The sequence below is a fragment of the Colobus angolensis genome, unplaced genomic scaffold (assembly GCF_000951035.1).
Source record: "Colobus angolensis palliatus isolate OR3802 unplaced genomic scaffold, Cang.pa_1.0 Scaffold48, whole genome shotgun sequence".
NCBI lineage: Eukaryota > Metazoa > Chordata > Mammalia > Primates > Cercopithecidae > Colobus > Colobus angolensis.
The window spans coordinates 5,847,362-5,869,056 of record NW_012118265.1 but is presented as its reverse complement, the minus strand read 5'-3'; the positions used below and the strand labels follow the sequence as shown (position 1 = coordinate 5,869,056).

Sequence of the window (21,695 nt, the reverse complement as noted above, 5' to 3'; positions counted from 1 at the left end):
TTGTGTGTTCACACTTCACAGGAGTATGTATTTTGCATACCTTTATCAACTATTATTAACCTCTTTTTGTATATAAAACATACATCTCTCAGTTTCCTAAAAGAATGTCAAAAGAGATGATGGTTTTTCTTTTGGAGCATATGAGCATGATATTATTTCAGAAACGTCTTCACCTTTTTGGAATAATTGATCTCTGTGGAAAAGCAATTCTCCACTCTGTCCAATACGGCTACATTTCATTTTAAGATTAGTATTTCCTGAACTGTTTTAACAAAGGATAATCATAGTAACCTACAGAACATAACCAAAAACAGTGGAAAAAGAAGCAAATGTGTAAGACCTAATTCTCCTAACACAAATATTTCAAGATGTGTGTTACACATATTTTTACAGATTTCATAGGCACATATGATGAGATAGATGCCTCTCTAAAAACATGAACGATTATCTGAAAGAGGTGTTCTGGATCTGTTTTGAAAAAAAAAAAAAAACTGGTAATATGTCGAAAACTATAACCATGTATTTGCTTTTTTTCTTCAATGATATATCTGTAATGCTTATATAAATGTTTATTTTTTACAATATGAAAAACACTATGTAAAAACCAATTTCCCTACCTCAAATGTAAAAACATAAAATATGTTTAGAGACAGTTAATGCCATATGCCAATAGCTCTTCTTGAATCCTCTGCTTTGCAATCAATAATTCTCCAACCATTAGTGAATATGCTCCATGACTCATCAGAAACAATACACAAAGTTAATGGGGATCATTCTTCCCCTCACCCTCCACACACGCACTGACACTAATGGAAGCTATGCCTCACATAGTGGAAGACAGATTCAAGATGGCACCAAGCCGAGAGGCAACTCTTCTTGAGGCTCTACATACAATCTAACTCCTCCCCACAAAGAATCCACGACATCCATCTTACATTTTTTGGCATCCTTCAAGAAAATAATAGTAAGCATACTTTATATGGCTAGAAAAGAACCACATTTTTTTCAGCTTAACACTCACTGTGAATGGCAAAATGTACTTCAGTTACGAAAATATCTGAAAGGAATGTTTCCAGGACCTATGCCATTGTGCTTTGTTTACCAGTCAGATGCTTTCTCAAGAATGTGTTCAAATTATAAAGACAGTGTCTCCATGTATAGAAACTCTTCAGAGCCCATAATGTTACCGTAGAAACACATTTTACCTTTGCTAATATTCAAAACAATACCCTCCTATCTGCAAGTAAAAATCTTTCATTCTTATGAATTCAGCAATCTTTTATTAACATTTGCTCAGGACTTTGGATTTGTTTGTTTTTTTTTTCTAAAGAAAGTTCTAGTAAAAGAAAACACATATTAAGTATTTGAAGATAATTGCTATTTACTAAAAACTCTATTTTAAAATAATTTTAGTGACTCGTTTATGTTTTGTAACTTCAGGACAATGATAACTACAGTGTCTCTAAAATGTTCCTAAGTAATAATCATACTCTATTTTGGCCTTTGAGAGGTGTTAAGACTCATTCTCTAATTATAAGTTTTTCTCTATTATTACTACCCACCATCAAATCTCTAAAGTAAATAGCAGCTTTGAGGAAATAAAAATAGATGTTAGGTGGTGTGTTTTCTCAAATTTTGGTTACAATGGATAAGAAAGACAAGGTATTTCTATATATAATAAAATAAGCCAATTTTATTGTTTTGACCACCAAACTCTTTAAGCTTTCTCCCAGAATATTGTTTCTCTGCTTTATCATAGAACAACACTGCCCAAAATAAGTACGATGTTAGCCACATTTGTTATATTAAGTTTTCTAGACATCATGAAAGAGAGACAGAAAGAGAGCAGGTGAAGTTTAATCTAGTAAGATCTTCTATTAGAACCAATATATCAAAAATTATCATTAAAACATATCATAAATATAAAAACATTAATCAGATATTTTACATTCTTTCCCTCATATAAAGTTTTCAAAACCCAGTAGTAGTTTACACTTCTCAATCTGGACTAGACACATTTCAAGTGCTGAATAGCCGCATGTGGCTACTGTACTGGACAGCACATTCTAGATTTCCAAACATATGAAGCTTTTTGGCCTAAAAGACCATATACTGTAAAATCTTACGATGTCACATTCTCTATGATCCATATTGTTGTTGGGATTTTATTTTGAGCCAATCACTTCATGAACCTATTTCACTCCTTTCCTCCACTCTCTTGACTCTAGTATCTACCACCCACCCTAATGCCTTAGCTTACAGAATTTTAAAAACCCAATCACCTATTCTTTTCAGCTTCTTCTAAGCAAGACCTGAGATGTTCTCTAATCTGCACATCTAACACCAAGCAGAAAGCCAGAAGGTGCAGCAAGATTATTTATTCTGTTTTCATAAATAGATCTATCAAATACAGCCCTAATGTATGGCAACAGTGACAAATGGAAGGGCGTTTTTTTCTTATAATGAAGATAAGGCACTTTATATAATAAAGTAGCACACCCTTCCTCAATGAGAAATAAAACTTTCAATGAGAAATATAATTTTACTCTTTTTTTCTCCCAGGAGAAATTTTGGGTTAGTCTCTTCTTGCTCTGGAACAAAACCCAGTGTTTCATTTCATAGGAATTCTGTGCCCAAAGGAAGAACAGAATGTTGGAATCAAAATTTAATGAATTCAACTTGGAGTCTAACTTTGCCTCAAATGTGGAAATGTAAACACAAGCAATAATATCTCAAACCATGTAACACTTCAGTTTCTCTTTGGCATGAATGCACACAGAACCACACTTGATGTGTAGCTACACACAAATTTGTTCATAGTTATATAAGGAAAAAATTAAACTAGGCATATGTGAGGTTTTTCTGAGTATCTTAGTAATAAAGAAATCTGATTATTATGTCTTAAGTGACACTATAATTACAGCTGAACAGGTTTTCTGTTGCTGACCCAACCTGTTCTTAAAACACAAAAGGCAACTTTTGTAGTCTTCAGCAAGGAAACCCCCCGTTAAACTAATAAGACTAAAAAACCTATGCCGACATTTTCAAAGAAGACCTAACAGCATAATAATAAAGTGACTCCCATGCAAATACACAAAACAGATAAAAACTAGAACATTAGGTTTTCTTAAAAAGTTGAGCCGTAGTTGTCACCAACTTTAAGAAAGCAAGATACAAATGACAGCGATGTGCATTCTCAGACTACAAAATAACTTCTTCAGTGCCTCTATCTATAACTACATCTAAGACAGTCTAAGTATTGAACTGCACTTTCCTGGGATAAATTTTACAGTCGTTGAACTTTCATTTTCTGTCTGGGTGATAGTATTTTATCTCAACAGCAAGGAGAAACACCAACACACTTAGGAACCCACACAGAGAGATAACTGTGGAGTGGCTCTCTTATGCTGGTATAGAATACTTATGTACTAAACACCCTCTGTGTATAAACAGACACTGTGTTCAAACCCAGGAGGAAGGGACACAGTGTCCACCGGTGTAGTATTTCAAAGCACGTTGCACAGGGCCCGAAAGTCTAAAAGCATTAATTATGACTTCTCTCCTAGCGTATTAATTTAAGAAATTCCTCAGAGTATATGGCAGAGTTTGCCATCCATCTGCTAAGACTTGTGCCTGTGCTGGTAGGCACACAAAGTAAAGTCAGCGGCAACAACCTTTCTGGCAGCTTCTTAATTTTAACCCTGGGTGGACATACTCCTCCACGGAAATACACCCCAGAATCCCAACAGCTGCATACTCTCTCGGTCCCAGAGAGCCTTAAGAACACAGTATTAGTCTGGCAGCAACACCCCTGTAGTTGTAAAGTGCTGTGCGAGAGGAAGGCATAAGCGCCACCATATACCTGCTCGTGTTACAGGCTCTCGAATCAAAGTATTCTCACATGACACATTACTACCAATAACAGATTCCGGCTCCGTTTAAAAAAAAAAAAAGTGGGGGGGGGGGCTACATATTTGTCCTGCTTTTGTCTAAAAACCAGAACCCAAGTACTAACTACTTTTCATTCTTTTCAACCATTCATGAAAGCAATTCAATCAAACAACTGCGGCTCCACCCAAAGAGCTTCTATACTTACTTTTCTTACAGTTTTTGAGTGACGCACTACAAAACGATGAAAAAAAAAAGAAGAAGAAAAGGAGGAGGCAGCCCTCTCCTACAGGGCGTCTTCCGCCCTGTAAACTTGGCAAAAGGCAAACTGGCCTGAAATACAGCACTCTCCATATAAGGCAGCCCTGCTAAACATGTCATGCGTAATTTATGGGTAGCAGGCAGAGAATTAACCTTTGCGTGCACATATTTGGCCCAGATGAAAACCGGGCGGGATGGCAGCCCCGGGGCCAGGGATGCGGGAGCCGCCGGGAGGACCCGCGCGCCGCTCGCCTCGGAGGGACTCACACCTTCCCCCGACAAAGATCATTAAGTTGTGAGTACACTTGCACGCACCTGTTTCTCTTCTCGCCCCACTGTTTCTCCCTGGGTCCCGATGGGTTGCCAAGCCGTGCGCCGGCTACGCCGTGACAGCGCCGCAGAGCCCACGGCGGGGAAGGGCGCAGGAGCGGCTGCGGCTCACCCTCCCGCCTTCCCCCGGGCAGGAGGTGCTGAGGGACGCGAAACCAACCACCGCGCGCGGCCCGCCCCTGCCCGGGAGAACCGTAGCCGGCGAGCACCTCCTCGCACTTCCTCCTTCAACCACCGGCAGCCCCGCCGGAGTCCGAACAATGAAGCGCGGCGGACCCGCGCGGGGAAACTGTGAAAATGGAAACTTACCTCTCACATTTTTTTTCAGAGGCGGCCCGACTGTCGACCGAATGCCCAAGGCATTGTGGGAGTCATGATTCCAAGATGCCCGCGACGGAAAATGGAACTTGTCAGCTCCTTGTCACGGGAGCATTGTGGGCGCCACAACTCACTCAGCTGCAGTGAAAAGACTGTTGCATGTCTCTGTGCAGCCTCTTATCGCCGAGGTCTGGCTTCCGCTGCTGCTGCGCGGCCCCTCCCCCGCCCGCCCAGCCCCACCAGGAAGCCCAGGGCGGACTCGTGGAGCTCCTAATACACGCGGCGGCGAGAAAAACGCTCTTCAACTTTCGGCTGGCGCCCTCCCGCGCTTCCCCGGGCCCCAGGGTCGCCTGTCAACCGGACAGAGTCCGCAAGGGCGGGTCATGGGCGCTCGCCCCGCGGCGCAGAGAGCAGGAGGAAGCTGGAGCCCGCGCGGGCGCCGTGGATCCCCTCGGCCTCCCGTTGGTATCTTCCATCTCATGCGTTCTACATTGTAACCTCGCGGCGGGCGTGCAGACGGGACGCCCTCCAGCTACTTACTTCTACCGACTAGCTCGACACACCAGTGGGTTCGTTTTGAAAGAGGCCCTTGCACTGGGTTTTGCAAGGAAGCCGGCAAGGTTAGATTGAAGGTTAGAAGCCGATTAGACTAGAATCCTGCGATCTGGTGAGACTGCCGCCTTAAAATGCACCAAACAGTTTTTGAACCTGGAGGGCTAACAGGCGGGAAAAACATCTGCAAGATTGCCACTGTGTATTTTTCTCAAGTAACTGCCTGTCCACAGTTTTGGAAATCCTTAGTGAAACTGTCACACAAGCACAAACACTCATATGTCAGCTTTCCTTCTACTTTGTAAATAATATTTGTAATTTACAAGCCACTGTATTTCCAACTTTACACCATGTGATTTAGAGAAAGCAAAGCTCCCTCTTTAAAAATAATACATTACTTTCTGAAATACCGCGATATTGCACGGCAAGTAAGCCATATTGTCGCTAGAGCAAATAACCCACAGCCCCACATCATAATTCACTGGGTGCTGTAAGATGTAACTTGGCTTCGCTTTGAATGGAAAGAATGCTGAACGTCTGTGATGTGATGAAGTTTTGGAGATTGGGGGCAGGATTTCCTTTGAATGTAAGGAATTCGGATAACTTGTGCAAGGAAGATTCTAATGAAAAACGTTTGTCCCATGTTTGGGACACAATTTGGGACAAAAATGCTGGATATGGTACAACATTCTTCCTGCAGGTTAGGTTGTGTTGAAGAGAGTGAGGCCAGCTCGCAGTGAAGGAAAAACATCAGAAAGGTGCTAAAGTGCAGAAATACCTTCCAGAGGCACTAATAGCCGACTTGAGTTCTTGACCTTTAGCTAGATGCACAAAGCACTGAATTAAAATTGTACACTGAGCCCTTCCAGAGCAAATAATTAATTAAATGGTACCTCTTCCCAGCGTTAATCGTTTAAAAGGACTCAAGTACCCACACAGTTTTAGCAAACTAAAAGAACACTGACAGTTTCTCAGAGAACAGGAATGGGAACTTTCTATCTGCCCATTAGTAACTACCCCAAGCTATGAAGACTTCCATTCCTCTTACTAAGCATTCAGCAACTACATTTAATGCCTACTATGCCAGTGATGCAAGAATGGATGAGACAGTCCCTACACTCAAGGATAACACCTCTACTAGGTGAGAGGCAAACCAATTAATTCTGCATAAGGGATAAGTGCTGTGATGTTGGAAGCAATCCCATGAGGGCTCTGAGGATGGTGAAGGAAGGGTTCCTGGAGGATTTACATTTAGCTGGTGCCTTGAAAGGTGTGTAGAAGTTGGCAAGATCAAAAGGGAGTAGAGTCCAGGTGGAGAAGAGAAAAGAGCAGGACAGGCTGGATGGTGTGGCTCACACCTGTAATCTCAGCACTTTGGGAGGCCATGGAGGGAGGACTGCTTGAGGCCAGGAGTTTGAGACCAGCCTGGGTGACATTAAAAGACCCTGTCTCAAGGAAAATGAAAAGAGCAGGGTATACACAAGGGGCCTGCCAGCCTTCTCAGCCTTTCTATGAGAAGTGAGGGGAGGGTAGTACAGGAAAGTGGCAGGAGATGACGCTAAAAGTAGGTCTGTGTTAATCTAACGAGTCTCAACTTTACCGTCAAAACTAATGAGCTAGAAAAGTTTAGGCAGCAAGGGCCAGAGATGGAGTCTGGACTTGTATTGCAGAAAGTTCCTGTGACGGCAGCTTGGAGGGTGAATGAGAGTGTGGGATGGAGGGGTGAATGGGTGTGGACAGACTGGAAAAATGACTCATGCAGGGAATGAGGAAGGGAGGAGCCTTGGGAGACTCTCAAATCCCTGGCTTAGCCTACTGAATTGCTTACTACTTGCCTTTTAATTTCTTCATTTTGCCTCCCATTGTCTATGATATTAAAGGCCTAACTTCTTAGTAGAGCAACCTTTGCATCTGCTAGCAGGTTGGTGTCCTAGCTGGCTTCCATGCCCCTCTGCTTAGAATGCCTGCAAACCACTAAGGACTAATCCTGGTGGTAGAAATTTATTTTCAATTGTTCTCAAACCCTTGTAGAATTCTAAGTTAGAACTGTGGTGTTCTTTTATCATGTGGGTTAGAAAATTTGCTGTTTGGAGCAACATGGTGAAACAAAGGACTTTTGAACCTGTTTATGGTGCAAAAGGGCAAATTATGTTTCTACTTCAACACTGGAGGAGAGGGGATCTGCTGGGAGCAAAAGAGAAATTGAAACTGAGATGAGACATGTTTTTTGCTCTATGACAGAATACAAAGAAATACAAGGATGATCCTTTAATGTTAGAAACAGTTGAACAACCATCCTGGTAAATAAAAAAGAAGAGAAAAAAATGTTATTTTACATTAGATACAGAGAAAAAGGATGGCTAAGAAAACTCATAAAGCAATGGTCAATCTATAACTCAAAATGAGTCCAAATAAATTGTGATATAAAGCCACATTACCACTGATTTGGCCTAATTTACTATCATTGATAACATAATAACATGAATGATAACATTTAAAATATTAAAGCACTGTAACAGACACCAGATCATATGTTAAAACTATTCAATCATGTTGTCAGCTTTCAACTGCCAGTAGCATCCTAACCACATTTCAAACTATGGAAAGTACTAAAAAATCATTATAGTAATAAAAAGTTAATAGTTCCTCATTTAGAATACCACTGATATTCCCTCAGTGCCAGGAGAACATTATAGTTACTCCTATTTCTGTGAAGTGTATAGTCCACAGGTTCATAAGTGAGTATATCGTGAGTATAAAAAGAAGGTCATTTGTGGGTGGAGAGGGAAATTATAGAAAACAATTTCAGGTGAAATAAACTACATTTTCAGATAAAGGAAAGAGTGTTCACTACAGGTTCCTGAAATATTTCAGTCCATTCAAGTTTTAATTATACCAATGAATCTCAAGAGAAATACAGTTAAGGGATATGGTTTTTATAGATAATATCAGCTCCTTGTTTACCAATAATAAAGATAAAGATAATGGCAGCATTTATCTTTTTCAGTCCAATGGGGATATTTAAGGTAACTATGTAGGTGTGTGAGTGCCTGTGTGAATTGTGACTTACTTCTTCTGCATACCACATTCATAGCTCAATAAGCTCTCACTGCCTCTGCCATATAACTTGTCTTTCCTGACACACACACACACACACACACACACACAATTACCTACACAAATCACCTAAATAAAAATATCTCAAGGAGGTATACTCTTTTAAAATGATATTTTTATTATACTAGGATAAAAATAATTGATTGAAAGATGGTGTCAAAACCAGAAGCTAGTCTCATGTCCTGTGCTTCCTAATCAATATTTAAATACAGATAGTCAAGAGAAGATGACTCTAAAAGGCAATCAAAAGTTGCAAACATTCTTGTATGGAGAATCAAGTTTAAGTAGATGCATTAAATGTATCACACTAAACTTCACAACAGGGTTGAGGAGAGAGGTGAGACCTTTTATAGAATTCAAACTTGTTCAGATATTTGAATAAATATACTTGAGAGAAAGAATTACATGAATTTAGTTTATCTTCAAAGACCTTTATATATTTTGTACACAACACAATTTCTTTGTGCTCACTATTTAAAAATAAAAATATGTATTCTAATAGATACTATGTATATATTTGGTATATATACAATATTATATATACATATTTTACATATACATATAATATACATATATGTATACATAATATACATATATGTATAACATGTATATGGCACATGAATGTGAAAATGTATAAAATCAATATCTTTGCTACTAAATGTTTGTAAAATTTAAAACAGTTAAATACTATGCATTTCTCAATTAAGTTATTTTACCTAAAAGTTGAATCTATATATTCAATATCATTATTTTGGGATTTGGCAATAGAGAGACAGTAAGCAAATACATTTTGAAATTAAAAGTTCAAAATTATAGAATTTTAGCATTGAATGGAATGTTAAAGAGCATCTGGCCTTGTTCCCTTGTTAAACCAGAGGAGTGCATTATATAAGGAACTTGGCACCATGGCAGAGCAGAACTGACATCAGTGTCTTCTGACTCTCTCAGGCCATTCATTTTCATTGTCCTTTTTTTTCTTAAAGACAATAAGGCCAAGAAGAAGCTCTAAAATAGGCCTAACAGTTCCCCCAGTTTAATGTGAGGAGGTGCTACGTTAGATTTCCAAGAGTATAGTTCTTCCTTCCTCTGTTTCTTCCTTCTTTCCTTTTTTCCTTGTTTTATTCTTTCTATTTTTTCATCCCTCCTTTCTCCTTTCTGTACAGAAAACACTTTTCACCCAATGACTGTATTCATTTCACTAACATTTGTTGAGCATCAGCCATGGCTAACTCCTATTCTAGGTACTGTGCTTACAGAAATGAACAGCACAGATAAATCACTTCCCTCAAAGGGGTTGTATTCTACTATGGGGAAGGAAGCAACAAAAAATAAGTCAAAAATAAAAAATAAAAGATAAATAATGAGGTAATTTCAGATGGAGATAAGCGCTATGAAATAAAATAAAGCAGGTTAGGGGGATTTGGGAGAGGAGGTTATGTGAAACAGGATGGAGGACTGAGCTGGTCATATGCAGGCAAGGTTCTCAGCAAAGTGAAGAATAACTGGGGAAAGAGCATTCAAAGCAGTAGGACTGCATGGCAACAGCCCTAAGGCCTGCGTTCACGGTAGGGCTAGAGAGCCAACGGTGAACAAAAACAACCTAACCTCAAGGAGCTTACAGTTGAGAAAGAGGGAAAAAATGAATCTCAGTCAAATTAATCACACTCAAAATGCAACGCTACAGCCATGATACTTTTCCTCACTGGGAACCATTGAAGTGTTTGATTATGTTAGAGGCAAGGGTCAGGGTGGGGTGATGGAACATTATCTAAATTTGATTTTCACAAAGATAACTGGATAACTCTTGACTGCTGTGTAAAGGCTGAGAGTCTAATCTCAGAACAGAACGCATGACGTGCACCACTGCTGGGAATGAGAGCAAACCGAAAGTGGGCTCTGTCTAGGAGAGCAACGGGCAGCAAATGGCTGGGGACCCAGCAGCAGAATGTGATTTGGTTGAAGACTCTCAGCAATGGGGTACAACAAACGTTGGAACCTTACATCTCAGAGTTGAAGAGAAGCTATAAGAATCATGATCCTCAAGATAACATACCTTGAGGGAAGGGAGATGTGGTATGCCTGTCTGTGTGTGACTTATTTATTACTTGGTGTCAACACAATATAGAAAATTCAAAATTAATGAAGGTAGAATATTTTTATATCAGTGGTGTTTCAAGTTCCCAGAGATAGGGAACTGTTCGTATTACAGTTTATTTCCTTCTAGGCTTTTCCAATGCATTTTTAAAAGCATAGTTAATATTGTACTATATATGCAATTTATTTTCTAAATTGACTCTTTTAAGACAAGCTTGTAAAACAAAGGACACCCCCCCATGTCATTTATATATAATCTTTATTTTTCATAAGATAACGGAAGCTGGAGAGTTGACCCTTGACCAAAGCCTTGCAGCTAACACGAGGACAAGCCTCCTGCCCCACAGTGTTTCACAGCCAGTACCCCAAGCTCTGGAATTCATCTGTCTAATGTGTAATATATTTATAAACACTCTACCTGGGATGTATGCATACCTTCTACTATGGACTGTCATTAAAGACAAGGAAATATGCAATTGTGGTCTTTCAATAAATTAAACAGATATAAAAATAAATATATAATACAGCCAGAAGATCAAAATTGACATATTATCTATTTATGCTTATAATATGTAACTACAGGTAATATTGTAAAACACTTTCTACCATTTCATAAAATTCTGTGTTGTCATTTAGCCCAGAATTCCCTTGCAATCTTTAAAAATAGTATGTAATAGGGTGTTTAATATAAATATTGTAGTGTAACTCTTTTGTGTACTGTAACACAAACATTTCTACATAGTAACACTGTTCCATATAGAACACAAACATGAAAAAATATGGCCATTGTCTTATTTATTTCTAAAGGCAAACCGGTCTTTGACAATGCCAATAGCAGAGTTGATGTTCCTAAATGTTGGCTGTATCTCTATCTACTTATTCATTGTATTCTTGAGGTTCCTTTCTTTTGGTTTCTATGATATTCCACATCCCTCTCTCTTCATTCCATTGTGTGAGTTCTCTCCGTGGATCTTTTGTTAGCTCCTCTTATTCCTTCTTGCCTATCTGAGTTTCCTGAAATTATCTTCAAATCATGTCTCAAAAGATGCTCTAAAGAGACCGTTGAATCAGAACAACATTTGTCCCATTAATAAATGGTGGGAGTTTCATGTATCTGTTTCTTTGTCTCTTCTTTCCTCTTTGCCTTGTCCAAAAGAACGGGAACTGAGCAGCGCAGTCACAAATTAATTTTAATATCTTAACAGGCATCAGTGCACTGGCTATTGCTCCTTAATACATTTAGCACATAGTCATTGAGGGCTGTGCTTGGCACTGGAGATGAAGAAGTTATTAAGTCTTCTGCAAGGTGTTCATAGGCTAGCAGTTGGGGACAGACGGGGGGGAAAAAACATAGTTGGAAAAGACTGTAGCAAATGAAACCATTCAGTTAAATTCCACAAACACTGCATGCTTACCATGTGCCAAGCAGATGGCAAGGAGGGTAGGACTGGGCAAGGCCATGCTCCTCACCGACTCCCAAGCAGCTGGCAAATGGTAAAATTACCTTATACTTGTTAAGAGCTTCATGGCAGAAAGAAAATCAGAAAAAAAGTCATGAAAGCCTATTAGACAGACAAGAGACTTGATCAGAAAAACACTTTTAACAAATATTGTCCTAGCAACATGAGGAGAAAGTTTGTTGTTCAGATTTTTCATGCTGTCATTATGGAAAGCTTATTTCCAAGAGGCTGAGGCTTCATTGGCTTGCCTCAGTGAATCGCAAACTGGCCTTGCAACTCTCTCTCCTTGCCTTCCCTAGGCTTTCAGTAACAAATCCTCAACTAGGTGATAGGAGATTATCTGATTAAAGTCATTCACACTAAGGTGAGAATGAGGTTTAATCCTTCAAGAGCGTTTGCTTTAACAAAGGATAGCTTGTTAACCCTAATGAACTGCTCATTGGAAGAACTCTGCAAAAGTATCCCCTCTCCTCACCTTCCCAGACTTGCCACCCCCACGTCCTTCCTTTTCATTTTCTTTCCTGAAGCAAAGGAGGAATGGAAGTGTTAGGGACTCTAAGGTCACACATTATCTCCTTGAACTTATCACAAGAAGTATGTGAGGTAATTAAGACCCCAAGCTCATAATGAGACTGAAACTAGGGCAGTGGTTCTTAACTCTGACTACGTTTTGGATAGGCGGGCTGCAACCCAGACAAATTAAATCAAAATTTCTGGGAGTGCCATCCAAGTGTCTGTATCTTTTTTAAGCCTCTTAGATGATTCCAAAGCGCAGCCAAGGTTGCCAGCTTCTTGCCTAAACTCTGCAGGAAGCTAGAGCTTAGGAAATGGAAATTACCCAGAATAGGTAGCAATCCATTGACCTGTTCCATTTTTTCCTTTGACAGGTAAAGTTTATTTGGCTCAATAGAAACAGAATTATCTGCAGGAAACTTGGTCTCAAATAGAATTAAATTTGGGTAGGCTGGTGCCCATATGCATCTAGAAATGAGGGAATTAGGACAACCTGTGGATAGCTTAACTGGTGGTGCAAGGTGGTACATTTTGTCATGCACATGGTTGGAAGTGGTGTTTCTTCGGGAACCAAAATATGCTTCACTTCATACCAGTAAGCATTAGTGGTCCATAGGCTTACAAACAGATAAGACAAACAGTTAAGATGACACAAAGGAGAATCCTACACATTCTGAAATGCTTAGGTTGCTGTTTGTTTAAAATTCTATACCCTGTCTTGCTAAGAAATTGTGATTATAAGTACCCCCTTAAGGGTGACATCAGAGCCTCTGGGAGATTAAGTGTGTTCTTGGCCACTTCCTTTTGAAGATATACATATCTTCACCAGTTACATACTCATACATATAATTATGTGTATCCAACAAAAGCTACTCTGTATATTTAATGTATTTTATAAATTCGTTCAATAAATTAACATAGTTAAATTATAAATATAAACAAATTAACAGAACATACCTCATTTGAAACTCATTTGAAGATAATGTTAGACATCTTAGTTTATGGCCTTTGTGAATCTGCCGTCAGTCCAAATGACCCTGCTGGCCCCACCTGGATGGATTTCTGCAATGGGCTTAGCAATGAGTAACTGCTGACAGGGCCTGATTCCATTGAGCCCGCCCAGCAATTAATGTGTTTTTAGACAAGGTGGAGCATTCTTTTCCTTTTTCAAACTTTTCTGGCCCTAGATCACCAGCTCATCAGTTACTGCTGCATTTTCATTCTAAACCTTATTGCTATCAACTTTCCTATCCAGTCTACAAATACTCACTGAGCTCCTGGCATAATTCTAGTCTTTCCTAGAGTCTGAGGCTACATGGTAAACAAAACTAGATCTCAAGTCTCTTAAAGTATACAGTCTAGCAAGGACAATGAATATGAAATGGTAAATAATTATGATCAACTAAGTAAATAATATAAATGTGCAAAATTTAGTGAAGGAGAAAAATGAGAGTGTGTAACTGCTGAATCTAAACTCAACAGATAAACAGTTATAATTATTTTAATGCTCTCTCCCTTTTTTGTTGAATTCAAATGTCTCACATTGTAGTTGAAAGTCTTCACAGTACTTGTACTACATGTGCACATTGTCTGAAATCCTCTTCATTTATAAGGACAGAATTCTATTAGTAGTTGCATGAAATAGTGACTATTTGTGTTAAGTAGCAAGGTGTCCATCACATAGTCCCTAAAGGCAAGATGGGAAGATACCTGTGACTGATCATTAGTATATGCTCTTGCTGTTACTGTCTTTGGTGTTACTATCATTCACTTCCTGGGCTTAATCTTTTAAGGGTATGGTACCTACAAAGCTAGCCAGCTTATCTTTGATAATTTCAAGAAGTATAGCATGTATATTCAAAAGTATAGCTTTTGAATTAATATTTGAAAATAAAATGAAAATTTAATTTTATTATCATCTGTTTTGTCAAAAATCAAAGGCTCTTTTAAAATCTTTTTTTGCTGGATGTAAAATGATTTTTTTTTTCTGGATATAAGGTAACCTGTGCTTATTTTAAATGATGTGTCAAGTGCCTTTAACAGAGGTTTAACGATTCTGTTCAAGTTACTACTATAAAGATGTTTTTGCATAGTTATTCTAGACTAACAAAAGACCAGTAATCTATAACTCCCACCCACATACTTACTCCCATGCACAGTGTATCTTCCTTCTACAGCTTTAGGACTCCCACGTTCCTGCAAAAGCACTTTCCTACTTGTCATTTCGTCTTTACAATTAAGTAAAGAAAAAGTTAATTGTATAAAAGAAGCTGGTTTCTTGGACCTCTCTCTTTATGGAGTTGTACTCTCTAAAGATAGCCTAAATTTTAGACTTAGCCAGGACAGTTTTTCCCCTTCGGAGACCTTTGAAGTTTGTTTATTCTTACAAAGCTCTGGAAGGCTCATCTGAAAGAAGCTGTAAATAATTTGCCAAGGTCCCTAAATACCAAGAAGCCCATGTGGACACTAGAAGGTGTCAACTTTGCTTGGTTACTCTTGAACTTGTGGGATAGGGAATGTTTGGCACCAATATCAGATTCATAGAAGGCAGTCAAAATTAATTGTTAGAAAGAAGGAATGCTTAGATGATATGTGGCATAACTTTGGGCATTTTCCTTACCATGATGGAAGAAGCAGCCAATGAAGTAAATCTATTTTGTTTATGACTAGATTACTGGGTGACTAAAAGGAAAACACTATCTACTTTGGGGTTATTGGCAACAGATATAACATACCAAGTATGACACATGGGCTAGTTTCCACTGGCAGTAGTTACTGATGTTGCAACCTTGGTCTTCTGCTGCAACCTTGCCCTGCTGCCTTTGTTGTTGGCTGCTCTTGGCAATAGGGCATACCCACCTCTTCCTGCCAACCAACTTAGTGCAATGGCCTGCGCATGACCCACACACTTTTTAGAAGAATCAGGGCAGGAAAAGATTAAGTGTAATTTCCCATGGCCTTGGCTATTAGACATAAAAACAGGCTATAGAATCTGTTATTAGGCATAAGATTTTGGACAGTTGTTTTCCAAGTCTCAGGTTCCTGCAAACTTAAAATGTCTACCTTGTGGAATTGTGATAATGAATGACTTCATGAGAATTATCCTAAGATTGGTCAGGCCTTTGATAAATTACATCTATTTTTGTTATTTAAAATAGTAACTACAAATTTTAAAATACAGAATATGTTTTTAAAAATAAGCTCTTGTTACGCTTCAAGTGTCTTTGAAATATGAGGATTCAAATCAAATTACAAATTTTAAGAAACATATAGCTATTTTCTACAAGATGGTATAGCTATACAGAAATACCTTTACAGTTTTTATATTAGGTAGGATGTAATTAAAAAGGAGCCCAAGATGTTTCCTGAAATGATTAACAGGAACTTTAGAAACATCACTATTGATTGGTCAGTGCACAGGTTTCTTTGGTGGAACTTTTCTCACCCACTTTACAAGCAAAAACATGAGAAAGACAAGTCAAATGAAGTCAAGCAAACGGTATCTACCACATTAACGAAGAGTATATGATCCACAGTTGCATGAAAACCACTTCCTTTAGCACTATATTTCAAAATTTTTTTTTTTTAACTCCGCCAAAGCTGTCGCCACAGGAAGGAAAATTTAGTTGTCTTCTTGCTTATTTAAGGAACACAAGTCAAGAGATTATTCCAGGCATTACTTCATGTTTTTAAGCTTTTACTCCTACCTCCCTGAAAAATGTGTCTCCTGACTGCATCAGAACAAACACACTCAGAATTTTAAGAGGAGAAAATAATGATTATGTGTTGCTAAGTACTGTTTTAGTAACAAATGCTTGGGCCACTAAAATGATGACATCACCCACAGAAAGAATAACATTTACACTTTTGAAATACTTTTTTTTTTCCCTAACAGGATGGGTCACCAATGAGAGGAGGAAGGCCAAATAAAGGCACAAGGAGAGGCCTCTTGGCTCTGGAGAAGGCATCCTCAGCATCCTTTTCTGAAGGGTGATCATCAGCCCCAAGTTAATTTAAAATAGTCAAACCCAACATCCGTCTGCTCTTTCTGTATTCCCTTCCTGAATCTAGTTCATGTCCACAAATGTGTACTATTCGTGTAGAAAATCTAATGCTCTCATACTTTAATAGGTTTGCTTCTTGGTTAATCTGCCCAGGTCAGGAAGTGGCTTATATTTCAGGAGTGCTCTCTAATACATATTGCAGATATTCATGCATTTATTCTCTCACACACACGCACTTAAAAACCGCACACCACCTCACACTGCAATAATCTGATAATATGGTGGTCATCATACCCACATATATACATAAGATAGAATGCATTGCTTAAATAGCACATAAGTCATCTATAATCCTCCACACCCTGTAATACCAGTAGCACAATGGTTCTCTATTTGGAGATTGCCAGTAGCACTCAAAAGTAAGCTTCTGGCTCCTACAGCAACACATCTGACTGCCCTGGGGACAACATGATTGTCATCCTTCTAGTACACACTCAGTCCAAGGCCAGGTAATGTTTTTTATGGGCAGCTTTTAACCGAAACCAGAAATAGAAGAATCTATAATTATTGTTATTAACTTCTTAAGTATGAGGGAAGGCCATTTTTTCTCATCATCCCTAACAAATAAATATTGATTCTGTTTACTCAATGTAAAAAGTCTTTTCAGTAAGCTATTCTATATTCTTTCTCCAAATCACAGCCCCAACTTCCTACCCCTTAAAGCAAGCAGTGTCCAACTAACAGAGATGTAAAATGTAGTGATATGGGTCATTTATACCTCTTAAGATAATAAAAATAAATCATAGGCAATATATAATCACGATGGAAAATGGCAGAGTAATTTTACGTCTACTTTTAAGGGGAGCAGGTTGATGTTGCCAGGGGCCCAGTAGCTATTGGTACTGGGATTTGGGAACAATAAACAAGGGAACATCTGCTGTCTCTGGAGGCTGAAATGTAGTTGTTTCTGTAGTCTTTTCTGCCTCATATCCATGCAGAAACTAAGTTGCATGATGACGCCATTATCAGAAATCAGTGTACATATCTTCAAATGACTATGATTAGAGTCAACTATTCCATGACAACTTTTGCTGAAAACATTATCTTTACAAATTTAAATAAACTTGAGCTCCTTTCACTTTCATCAAGGTAAACTTGGCTTATCTGAAATTCACCTAAATGTAATAATTTATCTCCTATGAAACTTTTACCTATGTAGTAATTCCTGTTTCTCTTCAAACAACAGTTTTTCCAAGCCTGTGTTAGCCAGAGATAATGGTTCATTCATTGCATCCCCATCCACAATTAACACATGTGCATGTCCTTGCAAATGTTTGCTCATATGTGCAAGTCCATTCCTTGGTCTGCAGTCTATGTGACTTGGCCCTTTCTCAACTCCAGCTCCTGAGCTTCATCTCCCATCATCCTTTGAGACCCAGACTCTTTTCTACTTCTCAGATGTGCCAAGCTCATTCTGGCTCTTACACTGGTCAATCACGCTTCCTGAACTACTCTTGCCGGAGTCCTCTGCATGGGACTCTCAATCCTCTCGTTGTTCAGGTCTTAGCTTAAATATTACGTTTTCAAATAGGCCATCTCAGGAGACCATCTACTTAAAGATGTTTTTCCTATCTTCTCTCTATCCTTTTACTCTGCTGGATTTTCTTCTGGTCACTATCATTATCTAAAAGTCCCTTTAAAATGTATTTCTTTACTAGTTTACTCAATGCTTTCTCCACTAGACTGAAGGCTCCTTGAGGGTAGAAACTTGATCTTGTCCATCACTATTTCCCCAGCACCTAAAATAGTGCCCAAAGTATAGTGCTTGATATATGACTTCATGAATAAACTCACTTTAAAATGAAAACAGAGCTTCTCGCAAGAGTTAAAATCCTCTCATCACATAACCCACTTCCTGAGAAGAACCATAAAGTCAGAGCCACCAAATATCTCCTATGGTAGCACTGTAGGAGATAACGCTCAATATTAAAAAGGCTCAATATTTTTTAAAAGGTTCAATATTAAGTTAAGCCTCAATATTAAATTAGTGTAATATTAGAATTTTTATTTCTTTGAAATTTTTCTGAACTCTTCTGAAAATTTATTATCACAACTTTTCTCCACCTAATGAAACAATTTTAATAGTTCAACTTTAAACCTGCCACCTCCAGGGAGCCTTGTAACCATCACTGCACCTGGAAGTACAGTTCTAAATTATTTTGATCTTTCATGTGGCACCTTCTCTTTTTTATGCTATGTCTTAAAATATATTTCTTTTAATATTTACTCCACCAAATTGTAAGATTTCTGGCTTAGGGCTGCATCATAATAATCCATAAATTCTTAACTGTAACTAAACCACAGATTTACCTACTTTGCTTCTCAAAAAATAAGTGCTATAGGTCATATATAAATATGATGCAGATCCAGTTTAAAGGTAGATCAATTGCATGGCCTTGATTAAGCTACCTGCCTCTCTGAACTTCTATATTTTTCCTTAAATCTGTAAAGTGGAAATAACAGTACTTATTGCATAGGACTGATGAGGGCATTAAATGCGTTAATCATGTGAAGCACCTGACATATGGTGATACAAAAAAAGTTTAACATGAAATAGCAGAGCTGTTATTATTACTAACATTGCAATTATCATCATTATCATTGGTTTTATTATTTAGGGCTTATGATCTCAAAAACTTAGTTATATGTTAATACATATAACTAAGCTTGATATTTTGGATGTACAAGAAAAAGAATTTTCCTAGAGCAGTTTTATAATCCATTTCAAGATCAAAAATAGAACAAGGAAGTAATTACAAAACAATATTGAAAATACACATAGATGTGAGGCCAGCATAGGCAGATGGCTAATCAGGAAAGGATTCTGGAAGGAGATTACTCTTCCATGTGGTTGAGGAAAACAATGGACCCTAACTGTCAAGGAAGAGTGGGTGCATGCTTTTCTTGGGGGCAACAGCAAGGCAGGAGAAGGGCAGAAGCAATGGGGCAAGAAATGCAGAGGTCTTGCACCCCAGGATTCTAAAAAGTTAGTGGCAGTCATTATGAACTTGTCTCTTTTGAGCTCAGTGGAAAATTGCCAGCACGGAAAAAAAGAGAACTTCTCTGTCTATTTGTTGTCTCCAAGGACCACTTTTGGGTCTCAGTTCGTTTGACTCAACACAGACAAAAGAAACTACACTTGACATTTGCATGGCAGTTTAGAATACTAGCCTCCTCAAGACAGCGTTGGAAGATAGTTATTTCTATTATGCTTTTTTTATGTATAAGGCTCAGAAATGTTGAGGCTTTTCACTTAATCATTTTTTATTTATTGAGGACCTACTATGCTCCATTTATTTTACTAGAAAATGTAAAAGTAGCATGAACAACAAAGGCCAAGTTTCTGCCCTCAGGGAACTTGCATTCTAGTGAAAGAAACATATAATAAATAATTGGATAAAGAAATAAAAATTAACATGTTGTGTAACATTTTATGTGCTATCAGTAACATTAAAATGGGGTAAAATGACAGAGTGATGGGGTGAGGAATACTACAATTAAAAATGTAGTGGACTATGGGAGGCATCTATTAGGATATATGTTTGAGAAGAGACCTGAATAAAGAAGAGATTGTCACAATAAGGTATGTGGGCATGCCAAGAAAAGAGAAGGGCATGTGGAAAGTTCCTGAGTCAGGAATGAGCTCAGAATACTCTGGGGGGAAAATGAGGAGTAGAGCCAGAATATCATGAATGAAGAGATGAAAGAGAGGATATGAGAGAAGACACAAAGACATATAAGCTATAGTGAGGAATCTGGATTTTATCCTAATTAAAATAAGAAGTAATTGAAGAATTTTGAGGAAGAAGTCACATGATTTGATGGATATTTTAAATGGTCATATTGGTAGGGATGCAAGAATAGAAAAAGAGGTTTCCTAATAGGCTACCACAAAAGCAGAGACATCTAGAACAGAGATGACAGTGTCTTACACTTTGCTCAAGATGTGAAACAGGTGATACTGGTCAGCATTGGAATATCTTTTGGGAACAGAACAGACAGGCATGCTGATAGATGGAGTGTAGGTGAGGAAAAGAAAGAAAGAAATTAAGGATACTTTTGGCCTGGATAATGGGGGTAAGGGAGTAAGGTGGTGCTATTTAGTAAACAAAGAAGATTGATGATGGAGCGGACAGAGGGAAAGGAAATGAGGGGTTTATGTGGGGCATGTTGAATTTGAGATGCCTCTTAACATCTGAGTGCATAGATTTAATAATCTGTGTGGGGTATGAGCCCAGAAATTGGTAAAAAGTTGAGGAGGTATGAATTTGTTTTTTATTTAGGGTTATAAGGTAGATGTCTAGAAATACAGGAGATGTAACTTATTCAGGTTCCACAGTCAGTAAGTGATAAAATGGAACTTGAAAATGGATCTTTTGACATCAACCACAAATTTCTCTTCCTATTATGAATTTTAGGGTTTATTTTCAGTTATGAATGCCAGAGTAGAATATAGGGAAGTATTGGGGGCAGGAATATTCTAGAATCACATGTAAAATAATGAAAATTTTTTTAGCTCATAAACTATACTACATTTATGATTGCTCTTGTCTTTATTTACACAATTATTTGTTCTGTAAGTATAATGATAACATGCCCATTTAACTTTTAAAAACTCTGGAATAATAAACCCATAAGATAAGTGAACTACCAGTGCGACTATAGTTATCTACTTTCTTTTCTGAAATTGTCACTTTTTGGAATGCAAAGGAGGATAATTTGACTTCAGACTAAATGTAGATTGAAGAGATTTGAAATACAAAGATAAAAGCTCAATTCCAAACTTAAGCAGGTATTTTTGAACTGTATCAGTAGCATTTGAGTTAAGGTGCATCAAATTTGTTTAGCAGAAATGTCTAAGACAAGCAACACTTAATCTCTACAGGTTAAAAAAAGATTTAAAGTAAATTAATTGACTCAAAAAATAAAATGAAATCAATAAAAATGTAAAGGGAAACAACCTAAAATTGGGAATAATGAACCTAACTGTATGTAAAAGGAGTACTTGATCACCCTGAATGGGAAGCAGAAAGAGAGAGGGAGGCACAAATGGAGGGAGGGAAGGGAGGAAGAAAGAAATAAAGGGAGGGAGGGAGTG

At 38.1% G+C, this 21,695-nt stretch overlaps 2 protein-coding genes across 6 annotated transcripts in view; one reads left to right on the top strand and one right to left on the bottom strand.

Annotated features, from left to right (window-relative positions):
• Positions 1-21,695, bottom strand: part of MBNL1 (muscleblind-like splicing regulator 1) — a 222,235-nt gene that overhangs the window by 194,630 nt on the left and 5,910 nt on the right. For 2 of the 4 annotated variants that reach the window (XM_011958972.1, XM_011958973.1), the window contains exon 1: positions 4,789-5,850. The exons of 1 other annotated variant lie outside the window; for it this stretch is intronic. The gene's annotated coding sequence lies outside the window, so the exon portion shown is untranslated. Of the gene's footprint in view, positions 1-4,788; positions 5,851-21,695 lie in introns of those variants that run through there. One more of the 4 variants, XM_011958974.1, reaches the window with a different exon arrangement.
• LOC105523926 lies at positions 4,246-11,340 on the top strand. Of its 2 annotated transcripts, XR_001003668.1 has the most exons (3): positions 4,246-4,444; positions 4,808-9,002; positions 9,058-11,340. XR_001003668.1 is itself a non-coding variant. In XM_011958976.1 (2 exons), exon 2 carries the CDS (start codon positions 4,957-4,959, stop codon positions 5,425-5,427), a length of 471 nt encoding a protein of 156 aa, XP_011814366.1. In that variant the 5' UTR covers positions 4,246-4,444; positions 4,808-4,956; the 3' UTR covers positions 5,428-8,339. The 2 variants fall into 2 exon arrangements, 1 of the variants encoding a protein (XP_011814366.1); XM_011958976.1 differs by lacking the exon at positions 9,058-11,340 and having other exon boundaries at positions 4,808-8,339.

What these genes read in the sequence shown, in the direction of transcription:
- LOC105523926 (XM_011958976.1), top strand. Translation starts at nt 4,957, where the DNA reads ATGTCTCTGTGCAGCCTCTTATCGCCGAGGTCTGGCTTCCGCTGCTGC.